This window comes from Ambystoma mexicanum, chromosome 8, assembly GCF_040938575.1.
Source record: "Ambystoma mexicanum isolate Mex_15411 chromosome 8, UKY_AmexF1_1, whole genome shotgun sequence".
Lineage (NCBI taxonomy): Eukaryota > Metazoa > Chordata > Amphibia > Caudata > Ambystomatidae > Ambystoma > Ambystoma mexicanum.
In genome coordinates this window covers 1,130,374,462-1,130,397,466 of record NC_090929.1, presented here as the reverse complement: position 1 = coordinate 1,130,397,466, position 23,005 = coordinate 1,130,374,462, and the positions used below count along the sequence as shown (strand labels likewise).

General features: G+C 44.7%; 1 protein-coding gene across 3 annotated transcripts in view; it reads right to left on the bottom strand.

The window, feature by feature from the left end:
* Positions 1 to 23,005, bottom strand: part of FRMPD2 (FERM and PDZ domain containing 2) — an 878,187-nt gene that overhangs the window by 596,332 nt on the left and 258,850 nt on the right. For all 3 annotated transcript variants that reach the window (XM_069611181.1, XM_069611182.1, XM_069611183.1), the window contains exon 5: positions 19,669 to 19,854. In XM_069611181.1, the coding sequence (XP_069467282.1) occupies positions 19,669 to 19,854 (186 nt within the window). The remainder of the gene's footprint in view (positions 1 to 19,668; positions 19,855 to 23,005) is intronic.

The following is a 23,005-nucleotide window of genomic DNA, read 5'->3' as shown; positions in this document are numbered from 1 at the left end:
GGGCTGGAAGTAGGAAGAAAGCAGAGGAGGACAATTCTCCCCCCTCTCCCTACTTCCAACCTATAGACCCCTCTTTTTCAGACCACTCTATCTGCCACTTTAGTATTGACATTTTCCTGTAATTTGCTGTCCCTCCCATTACTGTCTACAACTGTAAATTCAAGCCTGGCTCCCCAGATCCTTACCTACCTACTCCTCGAGTGAGCTGTATATGTGATGAATCCTAGGGACTCCTCACTAATTCCCTGCCTAAAGTCTCTTTCCAGGTGGATAGGGAACGGCAGATGCTTTCTGATCCTGACCTCGGGGGTGGTGTTCTGTGGGAGGATCATCAGGGTAATAAGAGGACTCAGTGGGATGAGACGCATTTGTCTTCCTCTGGAGAATTCCCTTTCCCTCTTCAATCAGGGTTAGCTACTAATCCTTATCATATTCCTTTGAAGAATGTTGTAAAGAACAAGTCTAAGTGTAGAAGTGAAATTCAGACTCACAAACGTAGCTTTGTCATTAGAGACTTCAAGTCCCATAATCCTCTAAGTGCTGGGACGAGGACGAAGAGCAGTATTAAAGGAGTGGTCAGATCATTAATGTAAATGACCCACACCCGAGGGAGCCTGAGAGGCTTAAAAGATGAGTGAGAGAAAAGGAGAGAGGGAAGCTTGCCCTCTGGGGACCTAATCTGCAGTGGCTGCGCAGCGGGGAGGCAAGGCGAGGGAAGCGTTGCCATCCCGGAGGCCGTCTCAGGTGGCTGGCATGCACCTGCGGGCCTTGAGGTCTCTGGTGGCTGGTGTGCACCAGAGAACCTCAGGAGTGACAAGGACTCCCTTATCAGGTGGTGTGGGTGACAGTCAACTAAAGAAAAGGTTTGCGGAATCGTGAGAAGCCACAAGAGAAATCCTGCAAGCGGTGAGAGGCAGGGAAGAGCACACTTTACCCAATGAGTTCACAGCCTGTGTGTGACTACTGTCAGGTACTGTCAGGTTGGAGTGACATATTCTTTACATACAGTATCATATACTCATTTACATTGGGTCAGGGGAGACACATATTTAGTATAGAAAGGTTTTAGGAAGTTATTATGGGTTATATTTTTAAACAGCCAATTTTGCCCTTAACCTTCATTGCAGTCTATGGAAATTGCCCCAAGCCAAGATGGAGGTTCTCAGTCTAAATTCTAATTGGCTGGAGATTGTTTATAGGGAGGACAATGAACATTCTAAACTGCCTTTCATCGTCCTTGCCCAGCTGAGTGCCTTGTAGCTCCTGGTTAACTTTGTCAAGGGTGACAAGTTTCTAGCAGTTGAGCGGAAAATCTGAAAGTATAACAGGAGTCGTGTTTGGAGTTTGGTGGAGACACAGGACAGGAGTCAGAAACTTCCAATTTTCTGAGAAAAAAAGTTTTCAAGTCTCAATCACAAGATAAGTGACTTTCCAGTTTTGTTAAACTTTGTAAAAAGGTTATATTTATTTAAGGGATTGAAATCGCAAATCTGTATCTAAAAAGATTGAAGCGCGTACGTTTGCTTTTATCGCTACGTGTCAATTCAAACTAGCGCGTGAGTTTTTTCCCGTTACTTTGAGCCCGCGCGTGTGTCTCTGCGCGTGAGAGTGAAGCGCGAGCGTGAACTTTGGACTCGCGTTTACTGTTACTTTACGCGAGGGTTTTTTTTCTGCGTGATAAAATAAAGCGCGTGTGCTTTTTCCCGCGATTTGGTTTTTTGCGCGTGTGCATATTTATTTGTGAGTTGGACTTTAGCGCATGTAATTTTTATCGCGTCTTGGACTTTAGCGCTAGTGCGTTTTACCCGCGAATTGGATTGTCAGCGCGTGTGCGTATTTCCCGCGACTTGGAGAAAAGCGCGTGTGTTTTTTCCCGCGATTTGGATTGTCAGCACGTGTGCGAATTTCCCGCGACTTGGAGAAAAACGCGTGAGATTTTTTCCCGCGGTTTTGGATTTTAGCGCGTGTGCTGGCTTTCCACGTGAAGATTCCATCGCAAGTTAAATTCGTTCCTGAGTAAAAGACACTCTACAAAGAAAATATTAAAAACAAATACAAGAACTTAAAAGGACTTAATTAAACTTATTTGAAGACCTTGTTCAAGAATCTTAGGGTTGAGCAGACTAACTACAAAGTTAAATTACATTCATGCACCTACTGAGAAGGCTGAATGATCTATAAGATTCTGGTCCACAAGTAAGGAAGTCTTGTCTGCTTATCACTTCTCTGGGCATTCTGAAGAGAAGTACCAGGTATAGTTTTTAAACTATTTTGGTAAAGGTTATAGAGTTTAAGGTTAGTATAGTAACCCATGAGTAATGAGGTGTATTGCATGTTTATGTTTTAACTACAGGTGAAGAACCAGCGAGTTGATAGCTTCCAGCCTGGTGTTTGTTTCTTTGTCCCTTCCCCCTTTCCCCTGAAAGTGAGGTAAACTGAGCAGTTATATATATGTCAGCTCAGAGTGCCACATTTTGGGTGGATTGTCGGGGGTTCAGCAGCTTCTGCAGACATCAGGTTCTCAGCATGACACCCAAGAGTGCTTCTTCCCCGTTCGCATATGCAAGGCAGGAGTTTGGCGAGTGAGATACACTCACATGTGAATGAAAGTGACTTGAAAAGCACTTTTGAATCCCATGCTGCTGAAACGAAGCAAAACAGCACTTGCAAGTGAGAGAGATTTTCAAAGTAATTGCAAATACCGAAGTCATAAAAAGCAGCAACATCAAATTATAAGAAAGCCAAAAGACTGTAATATTACAAGTGTGAGTCTATGGACACACCAACTATATAAAGAGGCAACATTGTTAAAAGTGAACCACTAAAAGCATTGCCCAAGCCAAGAGAGAGCCAAACCAAGGCAGTTACAATCTAGTAGACATTGCCAACAGTGGCACAGTATCATTAGAAGATTAATGAACAGTGACACTTGTTGCTCATATGTTTGCTCAACCTGTCGTGAAAGTTGACATACACTCTCATTACCCACGTCAAGGGAAGGGAAGTAAAAGACCCTTTTCCTTTCAGTCATTGGTTACTTGTGTAGTGGTCAAACAAGAGTGACACAAAGAATGCCCTTCTTGGAGAAAAGATCCAAAAGAAGAGTAGCATTATTTTTAGAACAGTGGCAAAGAGCACTAATGTAAATCTTGTTTTCCCTGAAGAGTTGTTTGGAGTTTTGAATCTGCAATCTGTTGAACAATGTGAAGTTTGTGGTGAAACATTTATCAAGTCATATTAACCCCAAAAGCACTTGCGGTTGTGAAATGCTGGTCGGGCAGTGAAGTATACCCAGACTGCAAACTCTTGGAGGAGTGGGCCTGGTATGTGAGCAAACCAGGTGGAAGTTAATGAAATGCTTAAAAAGGGTACTGACAAATGTACATTATGTTGAATGTGATGCTAAAGACATTTGTGGCAAATCATCCTGACCAAGACAATTATTGTTGCTATTGTTATGTTATGTTATTTGGCATTTATATAGCGCTCTACATATCATTGTTATGAACTCAAAGCCCTGGTAGGTTGAACACCCTCGGGTTGAACTGAAGAATTGTTCAAGGAAGGGAAAGAGCCTTCTATTTACTGAGTTGGAGCTTTCTCTTGACAAGTTGAAGTTATACCTAATTGAGTTGGAACTTTTTGTTTACAAGTTGAAGATACTCCAAACTGAGTTGGAACTTTCTATTGATGAGTTGAAGTGGAATGAACTGTCGTTGAATGCTGTTGAAAATCAGGATTTCCTTGAATCACGTTTGAACTTGGGGAAGGAGAATTCACCCAGGTTTCAAATAGAGATTGTGGTGATATTACAAATTCAATCATTATTGTTTGTTTAGAATTGCTATGTATGTCCTTGTTAATGTGTTGTATATACAAATGTGAGGGACAGATATCCTTTTATTAGAGTGTTTCCTTTAGTTTAATTTAGGCAGGGAAATCATCATCAGAATAGAGATAGTGAGGTGTTCATCCAACCTTATCTTATATTAGTACCCAGCGAGGGCGCAATCAGAATGAGAGAACCATTCTGATTGGCCCTCGCCGAGACATTACCCGGCCGGGAATCCCTCGGCCGGGATTCCACAGCCACTGTTCCCGGAGGGTGGCGTGGCAGGCCCTCAGCCAATGCTGAGGCTCGAAGCGGGGCCATCCCCGCGCCAAGCCTCCACGGATGAGAAGCTGCCTTCGCTCCCGTCAGGGACTCAGGTATTTTTTTATTGTTGTTTCTCTCCCTATCACCCTCACACCCCACTTACCTATAGCCCGCTTTGGACCTGGCGGGGGACGATGGAAGTATCAAGCCGTGTGGAGACTCAGAGCGGGGCCATCCCTGCTCCGAGTCTCCACACGGCTGGAGGCTGCCATCATCCCCCACCGGGGACTCATGTACGTTTTTTTTCCCCCCTCACTCCCTCCCTCCCCACTTACCTTCAGCCTGCTTTGTCCCGGCGGGGGACGATGGAAGCCTCCAGCCGTGTGGAGGCTCGGAGCGGGGCCTTCCCCGCTCCGAGCCTCCACACGGCTGGAGGCTTCCATCGTCCCCCGCAGGGGACCCAGGTACGTGTGTTTTTTTTTCTCCCTTCCCCCTCTATCCCAACCCCACTTACCTTCTTGTCTTTTTTTTCAGGAGCGGACGCGCTGGGAACAGAAGTGTTCACAGTGCGTCCACTCCCAATGGCCGCCATGCAAAGGGAAAACGCACTCAATTTTCCCTTTCCCGGCGCCCATTTTCTTGCTCGTTCATTTTGGATTTTTTTATGGCCCGAAACGTTTCGGGACAGAAAAAAATGATTTTAGTGCCCCGGTCACGCAGATCTGGCGGGCCAGGGTACTAAAAGAAATATGATCCTCGCGGCAGGGGCATTACCGACTCAAGTAATGCCCCTGCTGCTCGGGTCATATTGCTTCAATACAGTGGGATTTGTTGAGAAATCTTCACAAAGTTGTCCGCCTCACATTTCTAACCCTTCACATATATACTCAAGTCTCTTCTTTTCTTCATCTTCATTATTTTCTACCTCCTTCGCAATCTGGTTTCCATCCTGCTCACTCCACTATATTACGTTCTTCTGTTTCAACTCTTGGTTTATGTGGGTCTGTGCTCAGATGGATTTATTCTACTCTGTCTCTTGTGCTGGTCAGTCTTCCTCATCTTAGCCACTTCTTCATGGTGTACCTAAAGGTTCTGTTCTAGGTCCTCTTATTTTTTCTTTATATACTATTCCTCTGTCTTTATATACTATTACTATTCTGATCTTATCTCTTCATTTAATCGTTCTTGTCACTTTTATGCGGATAATTCACAAATGTTCTTTTCTTTCTGTTCATTTTCTACTTATTTTCATGCTATGGTTTCTTCTTGTCCGCTTGCTGTTAATTCTTCAATGGCTTCACTTTTTCTTCATCTTAACCCCTCCAAAACAGAGGTTATTTTCTTTCTTCTTCTTCACCCTCCCCTGCGTCCCCTCTTTCTGGTCTTCTTTTTCTTCCATCTCTTCTCCCTTCTCTCTCTCTGCTCGAAATCTCGGTGTCATTTTTGACCACTCTCTTTCTTTCTCTGTATATATTTCTAATACTGCTCGCTCTGATTGCTTCCACTTTTATAACCTACGGCGCACACATCCTTTTAGATCATTTTAGGCTACTAATTTCACTTATTTATTTTCACTTAAACGATTGCTCAGTAATCCTATTAGGTCTTCCTAAGTCCCACCTTACTCCTCTATGTTCTGTTTTTAATTCTGTTATTTAGCTTCTCTTTCAGCTGCCTTTTCACTCTTCTAATACTCTATCTCTTCATTCTGCTTCTTTACATTCCTTTGATATTTATCTTATTTTTCATTTTCTTTGTGTTGCCTAAAAAGCTCTCTATGCTCTTGCCCCCTCATATCTATGTTCTCTTGTTTCTTTGCATTCATCTTCTCGCTCCCTTCATTCTCAATCCCTATTTCTTTTTGTCATTCTTCAGCCGCCCTGTGCTTCTTCTGGATTCCGTTCTTTTTCACTCCTTTTATCTAAGCATTGGAATGCTCTTCCACTTTCTAGCCGTGCATCCTCTACCTATCATATTTTTTGCTCCCAAATAAAAACTCATCTTCTTCTTTCACTTTCCTCTAATAAGCTTTGATCATTGATTTAGATATCATGCTTCATTTTTATTGTACCATTGTATTTCAAATTCTTTGTAAAGCGCTTTGGCGAAAGAGTTCAATAAATTAAATAAATACAAATAGATCAAGTCACGTACTCCATGCTCTCTACTGCTTGTCATCTGACCTGTTCTGCCCCTTCTATCCCACACCCCCAGCACTGGATTACTCTTCAAAGCCTCCTCCTCAAAATAGAAATGCAAGATCACTTTTGTAAGTGGTGCAAAGTCTGCAACCCATCTCGTCTCTTCACCTACAATATTGCCCTTCTAGACTTCATCATGGCCCTTAAATTCTGGTAAAGCCTTCTAGTTCTCCAATGCTATCAGTAATCTACGTGCTCATCAAACAAACTCTCCCCAACGCAACAATCCTCCTCACCCTCGGAACTATCCCTTCTTCCCTCTCACTAAAGACATTGCCTATCACTTCTTTTTTGAAACCGAATAAAAATCCAGAACACATTTATCACTCTCCTATCCCAACCCCTCTGCTTCCTTCTCCCCCCTTTGCCCAACTCTACTGCCTCCTCAGTTCTCCTCTTGAAATTCTCCCATCCCCAGAACTGCGTACCACTCCTGCACCACTGTTCATCTGTTTTCAACCAAGATTTTCATGGAGTACTTTCCTCTCACCAGCTCATATCTCACCTCCAAAGTCTACTTCTTTCTTTCTATTGGTATCTTTCCAGCTTGCTTCAAGATAACAACTTTTATCCCTATCCTTAAAAAACCATCAACTGACTCTGACTAGCTGCCAAAAATGCACTGGTACCTCCCTCATAACGCTGACATCCTTAAACATCTAATTTCAACTGGATGTCGACCTACCTGGACTCTAATAATCTCATGGACCCTCTCCAATTTGTTTTTCTTAGCTGGAATAACATTGAATCAGCCACTACCCACTGTTCTCATCACTCCAAACTTTCCTCCAGCCTAATCCTACTCAACCTCTTGGCCACCTTGGACACAGTGAACTTCTCCTCTCTTCTTCAGACCCTCAATAACCTTAGCATCCAGGGAGCTGCTCTTCATTGGATTGCCACTTACCTTTTTCTTCGGTACTTCTCTATCTTTTGGAACATTGATACCTCTGACACAATCCCTCTCGTTGGTAGACTCCCTCAAGGTTCTGGGCCTATTTTGTTTAACTTATTTAATTTATATGCAGCCTTTATCCAAAGCGCTTTACAAAACCTAAAGAAGCACAGTACAAAGTTACAGATATGAAACACAATTTTGTTAACATGTCAAGAAATGACAACAATCAATGATAATCACAGTTCTGATGAAAACGCAACTGCAAATAAATATAAATGTACACATTTATAAAAAAAAAATAACAGCAGAAGAGCAATGGTGTAACTCCAAGGTTATAGCATTCTGGAATTTAGGAGCAATTAACTGAAAAGACCTAAAATGTGTTGGAGTGCAGGGAGTATGAGCTACTATCAATAACAGATGAGAAGAAGCCTGTAGCTGATGAGGATGGCAGTAAAATGAAATAAGATCAGAAAGATATAATGGGGATAAAGCATGTATAAAGTTAAAAATAATGCATAGCAGTGAAAGCTGAAACATACAGGAAATAAGCAACCAGTGAAGACGAGGAAGATAAGGAGAAACAGAAGTTGAGTAGTTAAGATTAAACAGATTAAGAACAGCAGAATGTAGAAAAGATTGAAAAGGTAATAAAGCATATTTGGGAAGCCCAACATTAGGAGAAAAATAGTAATTACGATGAGAAAATACTAAACATTGAATACATAATACAGTAGCTGCAAACATAAGTGATCTATTTTCCTTTTATTAAACAACTAACTATGACAAGAGTGAGTAAGAGATTGTGTTCCTGAAAAGAAAGGTCAGAATCTAAAATAAACCAAAAATTACAAGCAGCAGCAGAAACAGTAAATTAACCAGAAGAAAACAAATGTGTTAAAGAAATAAAAACACGCGTAGATTCTTGGAAAATAAAACTTTGTTTTTTGTCGTGTTTAGAAGTTAAAAAAGGAGTCCCCTTCCAAGACTTAACAGAGAAAAGACACTAAAAAAACACTTACGCATAAAACTACACACGAAAATCAAAACATTGAACAAAGAGGTTTAAAGTACAGCATATAGTTTATAGAGTAAGGAGATGAGGACTAAGAGCAACACCGTGGGGAAGAACATTAGAATGTTGCGTAAGAAGAGGGAAAATAACCTTTCTAGAAACCCTGCAATAAGATACTATGGCCCTCATTACGACCCTGGCGGAAAGTGACTGACCGGACCGCCACAGCGTAAATAGCGTTTCCGCCATTGCACGATGGAGCAAAGTGCGGCCCATTCCGACCCATCGGGCACGAGCACCACGGCATGGCGGAAGTGCAAAGTCCGCGATGGCGGAAATGACCCCAAAACGGCCCACACCGCCGCCGTACGGCGCCCTAGGTGCAATACCGCCACCCATCTTAGCGGACACCGCAGTGAGCGCCAACCGGAAAGTACGGTGACCGTAAATATACGGAAACGGAAGTAAAAACATGGGCCCGGAACGGGAAACAACACGCCGTACACCTATAAAACCACAAAATCCACACAACCACTAAAAACACTACCCTGAGACACATCCCAACCCGTCATCCACCCTAGTGAAACCAAGAAAAATGGGAAAAGTAGCGAAGAAAGCGTGCGACCGCAAGCGGCAGGTCCACTTCTCCCGTGAGGAACTCACCGTGCTTACAGAGACCCTCCAGGAGAATGCCGCCGCCGTCTTCTCCACGCAAATGACCAGGACGGCACTTGCGAACAAGAAGGCCATATGGGCCCTGGTGGCACAGCGGGTAAGTGCGGTGGGGACCGCACCCCGCAACCCACAGCAATGCAGAAAGCGATGGGACGACCTGCGGATACGCGTCCGTAGCATACTTTCTGCCAACCGCAACATTGCCACAGCCACCGGGGGAGGATCGGAATCACCCATCAAGTTGACCCCCTGGGAAGAAATCTGTGCCTCCACCATTGGAATGGAGAGCATAGAGGGAGTCGGAGGGATGGAGAAAGGAGTGCAGACATCCGGAGAATCCGGTAGGTGGCCCAAATAAAACCATGCCAAATCCACAATGTCCAATCATGTGAATCACATGTGTCCACATAGCGCAACAGCAACACATGGCCAGGAGAACGTCCACACACATTGGCCTGATAGCGCACTTTAAAACTCACAATAAATACATAAATAATTAAAAACCCCAAACACACCCACTACACGTGCAGCAGGCACACCCTAACTGCAGGCTGCCAAACAACTGCACCCTCACTCCACACACAAATGAAAGCACCTCCAAGGCCCCGACCCAAATCACCCTCAGGTACCACCCCAATGCATGTGATACATTGCCATTCCAATTCCCACAGACCCATTAATAACGCTCGCCCTCCTTTACTCCACCACAGGGTCCGATCCAAACGACGAGCTTCAGGACACCCCTACCAGCACACCTGCAAAGAGGGCCAAGACCAACGGCCAAAGACCCTCCACCTCAGCTGCACGCATCAAGACACGGCAGCAGCACAAATCAAGTGGCAGCACAGAGGAGGGAACATCAACAGGCACCCCAGCAGCCAGCATGCCCACAACACCACCACCACAGGTCCCCCCAATGGATGCCACAGAAGGCACTGCCTCTGGTGGCAGCAGCACCGTAGGTGACACCCCATTAATGGCAGCATGCTCCGACACAGAAGACGGGGATGTCGAAGTCAGATCCATCCATGACCTGTCCCAATCCCCCTGTCTGTTCCATCCCGTACACCATGAGGATACCACGCAGGGGCACCCACAAGACGACGACTGGCCATCCCCCACAAGCCCTGTGGCAGGGCAACATGAGGCGAACAGCCACTCTGTGACACCACCGCAAATGGCCATGGCCCAGCAGAGGCAACAGTCCCTCGACCAGTTAATCGTGCAACAGCAGCAACTGGCCACGCTCCTCAAGGACCATGCCGATGAATGTGGGGGCACTAAGGCAGACATAGAAACATCAACTGAGACACTCAGGGCAGAAATGGAGAGAAGTACAGAGACACTAAGGGCACAAATGGAGAGTAGCACCGAGTGCCTTAGAGTACAAATGGAGAGTAGCACCGAGAGCCTGAGAGTCCAAATGGAGAGAAGCACCGAGAGCCTGAGGGGGGAACTGCATGCGACGTCCAAAGACGTATGTGCCGAACTTGCCGCAGTGCGCCGTGTGCTCACTGAGCTCTCACAAACCCTTAGGGACATGCATGGACGTGAGCAGGCAGAGACATCATCCGTTGCAAGTTCCGTCCAGGGCAGCCCCCAACGTAGATCTGGGAGGAACCTGCGCTCCACAGGCAGGGGTGCCCCTGATACCCGCAGAGGGGGCTTGCAATAGCGACTGCCCACTGACAATGAGCATCTTTGGACACTGGTGTTCGGGGGGGAGGTAGGAGGGTGGAGGGGGTGTGTTGGGCTCACTTGGGTGGCGGGTCGATAGGGTGTTCAACATGATATCACATATGCCATAAACAATGCACGATCAACCAATGAGATGTGTGGACAATGATCTTTGTGTACTAGGCCATCATAGGCGTACAGTCCATATTGTGCATGTACCAGACACACACAGTGCCACGAGTCCCGTGTCCATGTATCAGCCACCAGGCGTGAGTGCTAGAAGCATGCATCAATGAGATGCTGACGAATGTCACGGCCCTCCTGTGCCTCGCGGACTCCTTGAGGTGCTGCCACATCCCCACCCTCATCACGACCATCTTCAGGTGCTTGCAGTTCTGCGTCAGGGGGCATGGGCACATTTCTACGTACGCACATGTTGTGTAGCATGACACATGCCATCACCATCTTTGCAACCTTCTCATGGCGGTACAGGAGTGCCCCGCCAGACCTGCTGAGGCACCGGAAACGAGTCTTCAGTAGGCCGAATGCCTGTTCTATGACTACACGGGTACGTGAGTGGGCATGGTTGTAGTCCTCCTCATGCTGGTCCCGTGGGTTCCGGACTGGTGTGAGGAGCCATCTCTTCAGTGGATATCCGGCATCACCTGTATGTGGACGATAAACGAATTATGTGGAATGCCATTGCTACGTACGCACCCCCCCCCCCTTCCTGCCAGGTCATTGCCGCATCACATACCCCACATCATCATGCATGAAATGAGACTCACCGAGTAGCCAGGATCTGTACCCTGCGTGTCGCTCCATGTAGCGTGGTATTGTTGAGTTCCTCAAGACCATAGAATCATGGGTTGATCCAGGGAATCGGGCACAACAATGTGTAATGATCCTGTTGGAGTCACACACCATTTGTACATTCAGAGAATGAAATTGTTTTCGGTTGCGGTACTGGGCCTCCATGGCATGTGGGACGACCAATTCCACATGGGTGCAGTCGATGGCACCAAGGCAACCCGGTATGCCGCCAAGTGCATGGAATCCCACTTTTGTGTTGGTAATTTCCTGCTCCGAGCGTGGTAGAGAGATGTAGTCGTCTGCGAAGCTGCAGGAGGGCATCGAGCACTTGCAATAGTGTCCGTGAGAACAGTGGCTGAGAAATGCCATGCAACTGTCCGACTGTGTGCTGGTAGGTGCCTGTGGCCAGGAAGTGGAGTACAGACACCACCTTCAGTAGGGGTGGGATGGCGGTTGGGCTATCTATCATGCTGACAAGGTCAGCCTGTGTCATGTCCACAATGGCGGCTATGGTGTCCCGGTCCAAACGGTAGAGGGTGTGGATCTGCTCATCAGTGAGGTTGAACGGATGTGCTCGGAGGCGTGGGATTGCGGGCTGCCTGCGTGGTGGTAGTGGCTGTGCTGGCGGCCCTTGCTGGCCCTGCCTTGCCCTCCTCCTCCTCCTGCGTCTCCTCCGTGCGGCCGGTTGTAGTTGGTGTTCGTCTTCTTCTTGAAGTTGGAGTACTTGCAGTGCTATCAGGTCCCCCAGGGCCAACATCGCTAGTCCTGCCGGTAGCATTTCGGAGTGGGTGTGGTTGTGGGAGGAGACTGGGTGTGCAATTTATGTGTTTTCAGGCTGTATGGCCTCCACCTGTGGTGATTCATTCCACCTGTGCAAGCTGCTCTCCCCTTTGGCCGAGCACGTCCCGCACACAACGCTGCAATTCGAGGAATGGCATCTTGCTATTACAATCATGTATTTGTACCCGATGGCCGTGTAACATTGGTTGATATGTTCATTCGGCTATGGTCCCATTGTTTCACATACAATCTTTGCAGTCGCAAACAGACTTGTGAAGGGTCAGTGGAACGTAGTACTCGAGTAACGGTGGACCCTCATGCATCACTGTACCGAGTTGCAACGACGGGTGGGGCGTCCCATTTGTGAGTGAAGGCAGTTGCCATTTTCACACACAGCCGCACTAGATGGATTAATTTGTGATTTCAATCGGCCACAGATGCCTTTTCGACGTGATGTTGCAAATGAGAAATTCGAAGGGCGGCGCTTTCGGTTATCAGCTAGCGGCGAGGAGATGCCCACAGGTCTGACTGCAAATATAACGTTCTATTGTTCAATGTCCTTGGGACAGGGGCCATGGCGAGGATACAATGATTGATATGAATAGTTTGGGATGCGCAATAGCGAAGTGGACGATGAGGCCGGACGTTCCCAAATACATGTTACTTCACAACACTGGAATTACGGGCTGGGGCACAGTGGATTTTGCAGGCTGCATAACGCACAGACTCAATGGAATTCTCACATGTTATGTGAGTATGGAAACAGGCGTTATCATTACGGGATGAGGGAATGATGAATGGATGCATGGACAGATGATTTGATACAGTGTTTGCCATGTACAGGGCTTCTTGGAATCTGTCCGCCTCCCCTGCGCTATGTGATGCAGGGCTGCCATAGTGGGACCATCGTCTATCTGGCCTTGTTGAGCCCTCCCTGTCTCGACGCGCCTTCAGACACTTGTGTCCGTGCACGTTACCAATCCCATCTGATGGATTCTGTTTTCACAGACGCATGCACAGGTACACTCGTTTGTGATGGTGTTTTCACCTCGATATAGATAGTTATGAGTCGCAAGTGGTTTTGGGGTGGTGATGATCCTTTGGAGTGGGCTAGCATGCATATGGCTGTGGATTTAGTGTGATCATTGAAGTGAGTTGTTCGGATGTAGTTCTGATGGCCATTCTATTCTTTTTCTTTTCTTTTGGTTGACAGGTATCTCCTCCCCTTTTGCCACTGCCATCTGTATGCCACTCCTGCAGATGGCTTTTACTCCCGACACCTGCTGCTTCGTGTTAATCAGTGGAGCAGCATTACGATCTTATGGGACGATCGCCAATGGGCCACATGCCCTTACGCAGTACTAGTGGCTCGGAGCAACATTTCGGCCTTTCAGCTGGACTAGTGCCTCCCCATTGGGACGGCCCTGCGGTTCTGTGCGCTTCCATGTTGCCTTTTCGTACGAGAATGTGGCCCTGTGTACCATGAAGGAACAGGGCGTCACACAAGAAGTAGCTGGTCATTTCTTGCGGATGCAGCCCACAATGGTGAAATGTGTTTTGGAGTTAATGGCCTAATGGCTGTATGGGCTTGGTGAATTTGTTGTGCATTAAATTTCTATTCTGATATGGGCCGTGTAGCGTTCTTCTTTGCAAGTGATGTGGCATATTCCTATTTGGGGAGCGATGTATTGTGAGGAGATCTGCATTGGGTTCCAGCTTCGGAGTATAGTTGCGTGGTACTGTGCTGGGCGCGTTTGCCTACGAAGCCCAGTGAGGTCAGGGATGAGGGCTGCCAATATGACTGTTTGAATGATGTCATGCTCAGGGGCGGGGGATTAGGTTTTGTGTGACAGATGCCGGTCAGCCAGGTGGACTGGTGGAATGATGTGATTTTCGGAATATTGCTGGTCACAGGTGCCTGTGTTTGCGTGCGTTTCTTGGTGGGGGACTGAGGTCATGTCCATTGGAATGGCTTCTGTATTCGTGCCATCTGTGCCCTGCAGCTCCCATTGGCACCTCTTGAGATTCTTTTGTTCGTTGGCATGCATGGGTGACTTGTACATTTCACTGGTTGCATTGTGACTTCATTGCACCTACGGGGAGTTGCACTATGTGGCCAGGGAGCGGTGTACAGGCACTCAGTGGGGCCGTTTACGGTTGATTCGCGATGCCGTACTTCTCACCATGGCGGAATGGTACTTTCCGCCGTGCTTGATGGCGTTAGGTACATGTCCGCTAGGGTCGGAATTCGCGTACCCTTGCGCCATGGTGGTATTTACGGTTTGGCATGGCGCGCGCGCGCGTACTTGGTGCAATTAGCGTTGGCGTTCACTGCGGTGTCGATAATGGCATCGTACTTTGCGGTGACGGGTCATAGTCGCACCGAGCGCTATTCGATGGCGGTATTGCATTTCCGCCATCGTTTTTCGATTTCCGCCACGGTCGTAATGAGGGCCTATGTAAATAAGAGGAATATCAGAAAAATACACTACTAGACAGATCATGCAAAGAGCAATTGTTGTGTGCTGTACCTTTCCTTGTATAAAATCACTGCAGGATAGTTTATGCTCTTTACATGTGTCTTGTCTGCCCAGATTAGACACCAATTGCAGTTTTTTAAAGGCCATGATCTGACTTGAAAAAGAAACAATGGGCAAAGATGGAAAGCATGCGCATGGATGCTTTGCGCAAATTGGATATTCTTCCCAGGGCAGGTGTTTAACCAAGCTCAGTTGGTATGCAACCCTATGTACAGATGATAAGTAGGCTACCAGAGAGACACTTGTTAGCTCTGGCCCGCTGTTACAAATTGCCTCTTAATTACATCAGAAATGCTTGGAAGATGACTAACATAAGCCATTGTAGTAGTAACCCAGGCGTGATTGAGAATACCCTCCATATTTACAAATGTTGTGTCCAATCCTTAGAGCTGAAGGTATAAGGACAACCAGGGATGTTATGGCCTTTCTCCTAGGAGACTTAGACAACAAAGTTACTTGGCTCTGGCTGCCCCATCGTAGCACTTGCCATCTTACCTTCTTCTCTCTCTGGTGTTTAGGAGGAAATAGATTTGAAGTGCAGACACATGATCATGATTTTATATAGCTGTGCGTTCCATTGGCCCATTTTATAGATTCACTTCTTTTTTACTTAATGGTATTCATACCTCTTATTTTTCCAGGTTTTATAAATTCTTAACTGATCTGGGGGCTTGAAAGCATTTATTGAACGTCTTTCGTTGATTATTGATTGGTGTATTGTAATTGAATTGTCTTTTGATGTACAATTTAATTTGAATTGTTGTTTTTCCTAATAATTGGTGTATTTTAAACAAATTGTCTTTGATACATGATTTTACTTAAATGGCTGTTTTTTGTGTGATCAGCAAGTTTGTATTTTCCATTTGCTGGAAACGAAAGGCCCTTGAGGCCAAAAGTATTCATAAAATCAATCAAGCAGCAGAAAGAACCAACCAAACCGAAAGAGAATATTTTTTTGGGTGCAAAATAAAATAAAAACAAGAGAAAAAGAGCAGATTAAGTAGAATAGGCGGCCTGATTCCTGACTGAAGATTATGAAATTAAGATGAATTGACAACTGGGTAAAAAAAAGAATATTCTAAGAATTTTCATTAAATATGGAAGTTAAAAAAATTTGACAAAAACTAGAAGGGTTAGAAGTGACTGGAGATGTCAGCACTCACTGTGCTTCTATCTGGCCGCAATGGAGGTGGTCATCGTCCATCTTGTATACGAGATGTAAGCGGGGCATTGCACAAGGAACCTAATGCAATGTTCCAGCTTCAAGAAGAACATCGGTGGGCATGCACATGCACGATGCATGATGTCATCCAGGAGACCGCTGCATCTGGAGGAGATGCGGCACCATAAGAAAAGCTGCTCCCCGGTTAGAACTTGCATCGCAACTTTGTCGGAAGGATAGCTCAGGGGCAACGTGTTCGCCTTGGAAGCAAATCGACACGGAACAACACAGGTTTGATCCCCGGGTCCACGCTTAAAAACCTCTGGGTATTAAGTGTGTTATAAATAACTTATCATTTCATATATCATATCATGTGTTTATATTTTTCTTTGATCTCTGTGATCCCTCCTTCCTTGCTACTCCTCACCCGTCCCTTACTCTGTTCTCTATTTCCCTGATCCTTTGTTCTATGTTACCTCTGTGTTACTGAATCCTTTTCCTACCAAGTCCTATTTTTCGTCCTGGTTCCACTGGAATTGACATTTGTTGTATTCTGAATACCACAGATCTGAATACTCTGCTGCTGCTCTGTCATATTGTCATGTTCTTCTCCCTTTTGGAGGTTTTGTTCTGGGTCCTGAGCCCTTCGTGGAGCCACACTGTTTCTGTCTCCACCTTGGAGATAGTCGTGGCTGCCCGAGGGGACAGGCCTTATCTCTTCCCTGCGAAGAATAACTACAGCCTGTTTACATTTCTAGGAAAACAACTTGATTGTAAGGATGAATTAAATAGAGAACAGCCACCTTGGGTAAAATAGAAGGAAGACAGATTTAATCATAGAGGCGGGTATAGGGCCGGAAGGAGCAGCAGTAGTGTTAGCTCAAGCAATCAATGAAGCACCTTCAGATTCAGAGATCAAAGCAACAGATTAAAAATAATAATTACATGAATGAGAATAAGGTGGAGGTGAGGGTTCATTCTCCCTAGAAATTGAGTTCCTTGTAGCCTCAATTATGGAGGTAAAGAAAGAAGCAAAGTCTTCAGAAATTAGTGTAGATATACAAGGCAGGCCCACTACTATTCAACCTACAAACCTCCTCCCTCGAACAACTCATCCCCTTGTTGGGAAGGAGCTAGCGCCTTCCTTCCTTCCCAAGCACTTAAGAATTAGGCAAGACTTCTTTTGACTGTTTCTAGGCACTACAAAGAGACCAGGGGGGGAGGAGGAGCACTAAGAAAGCTTTTTCCAGGCAAATATAATCACACACACAGACATGGGCAGGCACTAAAAGAAGGCAGTTATTTAAATATAAGATGCAAATAACTATTAGCTGAATACATTTGTAAAATCCTATTTAGTTTTAAAAATCTCAAAGCATCTCAAAAGGAATGTGGCCAGCGCTAAAAATGGATCGCAGAGCTCATGCAGTGTTCCGTCACTGAGGCCAGCTCTGGCAGAGCACACGAAGTGACTCACCAGTTGTCTGCTGTCTGTCAAAAGCCCATGCATGCTAAAATGGGATTTTAACATGCTCAATGCAGAGATTATCAGACCATATAAAAATATGAGCATAGAGAATGACGGGAAAATGTGTTTATATATAAAAGTTCATAGGTAGCAAAATGAAGGAAAAAATGAAGCTACAGTATATTATTGCATAGGCTATCAATATGTAAAGTAGTATATCCTAAACAGGAAGCGATGACCATGAAGGAAGGAAGCCATTGCAGACTCCCTTGTATGGAAGTAGGACAGTGTGGGATGGAGCAATGCCCATCCAGAGATGCCACTGCAGCAAGTTAAGAGTATATAAGCTCCTGTTTGGCTCCAGTTTGCAGGGGTTTGGAACCGTTGAGGGACAGAAGAGACCATTCAGGGAGCAGAGTTCTTTGCCCCATCCTCATTTCTGAAAAGATGACATTTGTTATCCTTGCAAGATAGACTCTTGGCCTTACTTCCCTAGAGGGGTGCATTTATTCTGGTGTGAGCGTGATTATGGGTACCCATATAATTAAAGGTGTACCCCTTAAATTGGGCTACCTTCCACCCTTCTTTGGGTTCCCCTACCAAATCATTGTAGACTAAACTCAAATATTCTTATTTTCCTACCCTACTTTTACTCCTGTCCTTTCTGCCCTTAATCTGATTCTATCTGCCACTAGATGGCACTTTGCTGTGTTATGCTGAGCACCTTGGAGATTAAATCAATTTACCTTCCTGTCTCTACTGTCCCGCTCCTTCCTTCACCCATCACTTATCCACGTCATTCAATCACCTCTTACAAGGCATGCAGCCGTATAGACTTTTCTGACAACAACCTTAAGCTCCTTAAGCAACGAAGTGGCTCAGCAGTTGTCTGCTGTCTGTCAAAAGCCCATGCATGCTAAAATGGGATTTTAACATGCTCAATGCAGAGATTATGAGACCATATAAAAATATGAGCATAATGAATGAAGTATGAAGAGAATGACGGGAAAATGTGTTTATATATAAAAGTTCATTGGTATCAAAATGAAGGAAAACATGAAGCTACAGTATATTATTGCATAGGCTATCAATATGTAAAGTAGTATATCCTAAACAGGAAGCACCGACCATGAAGGAAGGAAGCTTTTGCAGCATCCCTTCTTAATTTCCTACCCTACTTTTACTCCTGTCGTTTCTGCCCTTATTCTGATTCTATCTGCCACTAGATGGCACTTTGCTGTCTTATGCTGAGCACCTCGGAGATTAAATCAATTTACCTTCCTGTCTCTACCGTCCCGCTCCTTCCTTCACCCATCTTTTATCCACGTCATTCAATCACCTTTTACAAGACATGCAGCCGTATAGTCTTTTCTGACAGCAACCTTAAGCTCCATCACTTTAGTACCTGTATCACAACTGCAGCTGGGATTAATCAACTGAAAATCAAGAAAATATGCCCCTTTTCACTTTCAACTACACCATCTATGCCGCCATTTTCCCACCATCAAGAACACTCTTCATTCTGCTTGGCTCTCAATGAGAAACCAATCTCTCTTTAAATTTCTACTGTTTGTCTTTAAATCCCTGAATGGACTTGCTCCCCTAACCTAACAGTAGTATCTGTGTTGGTTACTTGTGCTCCCCTGTAAGTGTCTGTTGGAATGTTGGGTGTGTGAGGTCTGAAATGTATGGTGCGTGGATGGAATGGAATTTGAGTGCGTGGGAAGTCGGTTTTGAGTGAATGTCGAGGGAGCATAAGGTCGTTGGAATCCTTTAATAAATAAGAAGTATCACTTAACTCTTGCTCCAGTGTCAGGGATGCGGAACACTTAACTAACAAATATTATCTATCGCTACACACCCCAAGCACCAAGAACTCTCCTTCCCTCCCTAATCCCCCATCACCCCTGTACTCCCTTTTCACTTGTGCTCCTTCTCCTTCAATGACCTTCTTCACTGGAACTCTCTTCCCCATTATGTACATTAGTTAATACTATCCACTCATTCAAGTCTTCACCTCAGCAGTACCTACTTAATAAAGGGGTCCCCTCTTCCTTCGACTGCTCTGCTTCTCCTTCCTGGCCTTTCTGCTCCTTATCATAACTTTACATTGTAACCTGTTCATAACCAGTTCTGTTTTATTTGTTTATCTGTTCCCCCGGGTTCGGCAACACTCTCTCCCTTCATTGCCAGCATCTCTCGCCCTCTATATTGTTCAGACTGGACTCATGATTGCCCCAGTGACTATCATTACTTTGTGCATGTTTCTGGTTACAACACATGTATGGTCAAAAAATAACAATACATCATATTTTTGAAAACATAAGGAGTCTTGTGGCAAACCTCAGTGGAGCTACCAAGCACCAGTCTGGCCAGCCCTTTAATGTGTACCACAGCTGGAGCAGAGGCCATCTCTTGCTGGTGTGACTGGCACTGTGCTAGCAGGCTGTCCAAGGCAGGTCTCCTCTGAGGTAGCTCTTCACACATTCGGAGCAGGAGTGAGTGCAGCGTATGGCTGAGATCCAGCGGCTGTGGAAGCAAGAATAAAACATTAGATGATTTGCTTACCGTATTTTCACAGCAGCTATTTCAAACGTAACACTGGGGTATTTTGATGATTTGGTTCCCATGTCCACCTGGGACTGGCTTTGTGGTAAAGTTATTTGAAATTGGGATAGGTTTGAAAGGGAAGAAAAATGTGTTCATGGTAATATGGTCATAGGGTTCTCTTTTCGCCTTCTGCAGGTTGCCATGGAAAGCAAAGAGGGGCCCTGTACGGAACCCCGCCTTCCCTTTCCATGGAGGCCACCTTGGAAAAGGATTTTCCTTCCTACACCAGGACGCCACAGGCGTCCTGGTGTAGGAAGAAAAATACTTTTTTAGCACCCCGGGTTCCCACTTTGGGAACCTAGTGTGCTGATGGCCTTCATCCCCCATTACAGGGGCTGGAATGGGGGGATAATGGTCCGGAGACCTCGTTATCCACCCTCGCTTTGCTTGGGCTGATAACTTGGGCTGCCAGGTCGATATCCACCGTTCACTCCCTGGAACGGGGAATAAACGCCACAATATCGCCATTAACATAACACAAAATGCAAATGGAAATGTTGGAAAATCTTATTGAGTCTATGTACTTTACTGAGAAATATAAAGTAGATGGAGTCTATAAGTTTTTTTTTTAGTTCTATTTTTTAACTGTGAAAGGTGGTTCCTAGAACATTTCTTTTATTGTTTTTGGATGCATTTTGTTTTAGGCAGGAGAGCTTAGAATGAAAGGTGGGGAGGGAAATGAGGGACGAGGCACCAAACACTAATATCGAGGGACAGATGGGCAGGGGAAAATGTTGCACCTGTGTTATTTATAAGGTAGGGGGCAATGTTTCTCATGCTCCTTGATTACAGCAGTGGTGGTGTCTCTTGGGAAGGAGGGATGGCATTAGCTGATTCCATTTTAAGATAAATAGCAGTTTTGCTAAAAGTATGTACTGTGTACTAGATTGTTAATGAATGAGCAGGAATAGGTGTTGGAGCTGTGCAAGGGAAATTTTGAAGTTGAAAGTTCCTAGATCAGTAGAAAATGCAGTTCCGAACTGTCCGCGAAGCACGGATCTTATCATGAAGTGCGGACGGGTTCTCGGACACGTCATCATGCCGCGCGCCAGCATATGGTCATGTGGCACTGTCCGGAAGGTCCGCAATGAAGTCAGATGTTCGTAGACGTTATGGTTAAGTTGGACTCATAAAAACCTATGAAATTCAATGAAAAAACTTTGTTATGGGGACGTTATGGTTAAGTTGCACTAATAAAAACCTATGAAATTCAATGAAAAAACGTTGTTGAGGGGACATTATGGTTAAGTTGCACTAATAAAAACCTATGAAATTCGATGAAAAAACTTTGTTAAAGGGACATTATGGTTACAAGTAAAACCGAAAACCCCCTGAAATTCGCCAGTTATGGTAAGTTAAGCAACCATAACTCATGCCACCACCGTGCACTGCTAAGAATAACACCCATGACATCAAAGATGACATCACAAATATGATTGATGACATCACTCATGGCATCACATGTCTAGCCCCTTCTTTTTTTGTTCACTGATATATCTAGGCCAGGTGAGTTTATTCACTGACAGTCAAAAAGGTATTACATTTGTAGATATTGCTATTCTCAAATGTTCTTACAGTACTTTCCTTAGAATTCAATCACATCTTATGATACACATACATACGGGAAGAAGCAGGCCTGAAACACAGCAATCATTTCTATGCGTTAAGATAATCATGTTGGTTATACACAGTGGCTCATGATACTGCCTCTTGTTTACTTACTTTACTCTCCCTGTATAAACCCCATATTTGTGTACATTGTGGTCTCTTAATGTTTTATGTGTAATAGTACAAGTATGTAGTAAGTGATGCATTATTACCTACTTAGTATATGTTTCACAGTATGTAAAAGTGTGATACAGAAGCAGTCACCGTTTTACTATCCAACATGGGAAAATTAGAAATATTACATCTCTATGGTGTATGCTTCAGCCAATGCCTATGTTTCTGTATGAGTAGGTTCCTGTTCTAGAAACAACACTGCAATGGAATGTTCTTTGGAGCAATACATTGCATAATCAAGTATGTAGTTCATCACACATCTCCAGGTGACCCCTCACACTTTTTTGCCAACATTACATTCACAACCCCTTGTAGGGACTTCCTATGAAAATGAAATGCACATGTGATGTCATCAGTGATGTCATCAACCATATTTGTGATATGATCTTTGATGTCATGGGTGTTATTCTTAACAGTGCACGGTGGTGGCTGGTGGCATGAGTTATGGTTGCTTAGCTTACCATAACTGGCGAATTTCAGGGGTGTTCGGTTTTACTTGTAACCATAACGTCCCTTTAACAATTTTTTTTCACTGAATTTGATAGGTTTTCAGTAGTGCAACTTAACCATAACGTCCCGTTAACAAAGTTTTTTCATTGAATATATATATATATATATATATATATATATATATAGACGCACGAAAAGATTGTTTCCCAAAACTATTGGCATCGCGCTCAACCTTAATACTAACTTCGATTTAAGTCCGCACGGGTGCCTTGCTGTGTACGTGTTGGGCACACGTTAAATATCCAAAGCAAAAAGTGAACTGTAAAACAGCAGTTTACAGCGGCACTCCTCCATCTCGCTTTTCAAGAAAGGTACGCCACGCAGTCATTCATTTGAAAAAACGTCCTTTATTCTTTTGGTGTGGACATTCAAGCACACCCATGAAAAAACACAATAAGGCGTTTACCCCCAAACTGGGCTTCGTCGGATTGTAACTGACACCATGTTTGCAATGTATTTTATTTAATTTCCTGTTTAGCTTCAACCTCTTTCCTGTGTTTTTTTAAAACACTAGAACACTAGACTTGTGCTTTAACCAATGTTGTTTGCCTTCTAATGGCGGCCATATTTGGTGAGTGTATACTCACTACCTATTTCCTAAACATGATGGGAGATTATATATATTTTAAAAACAATGTGTATGCAAGGGAATACACATCCATTGTGTGTTTTATTGATAAATGTTAGCACTTTATATTTAAGCAATTTTTGCACATAATAAATCAATTGTCTTTCCCTGTTGCCTCCTTTCTTCACTCTCTTTCCTAAGCACATGCAC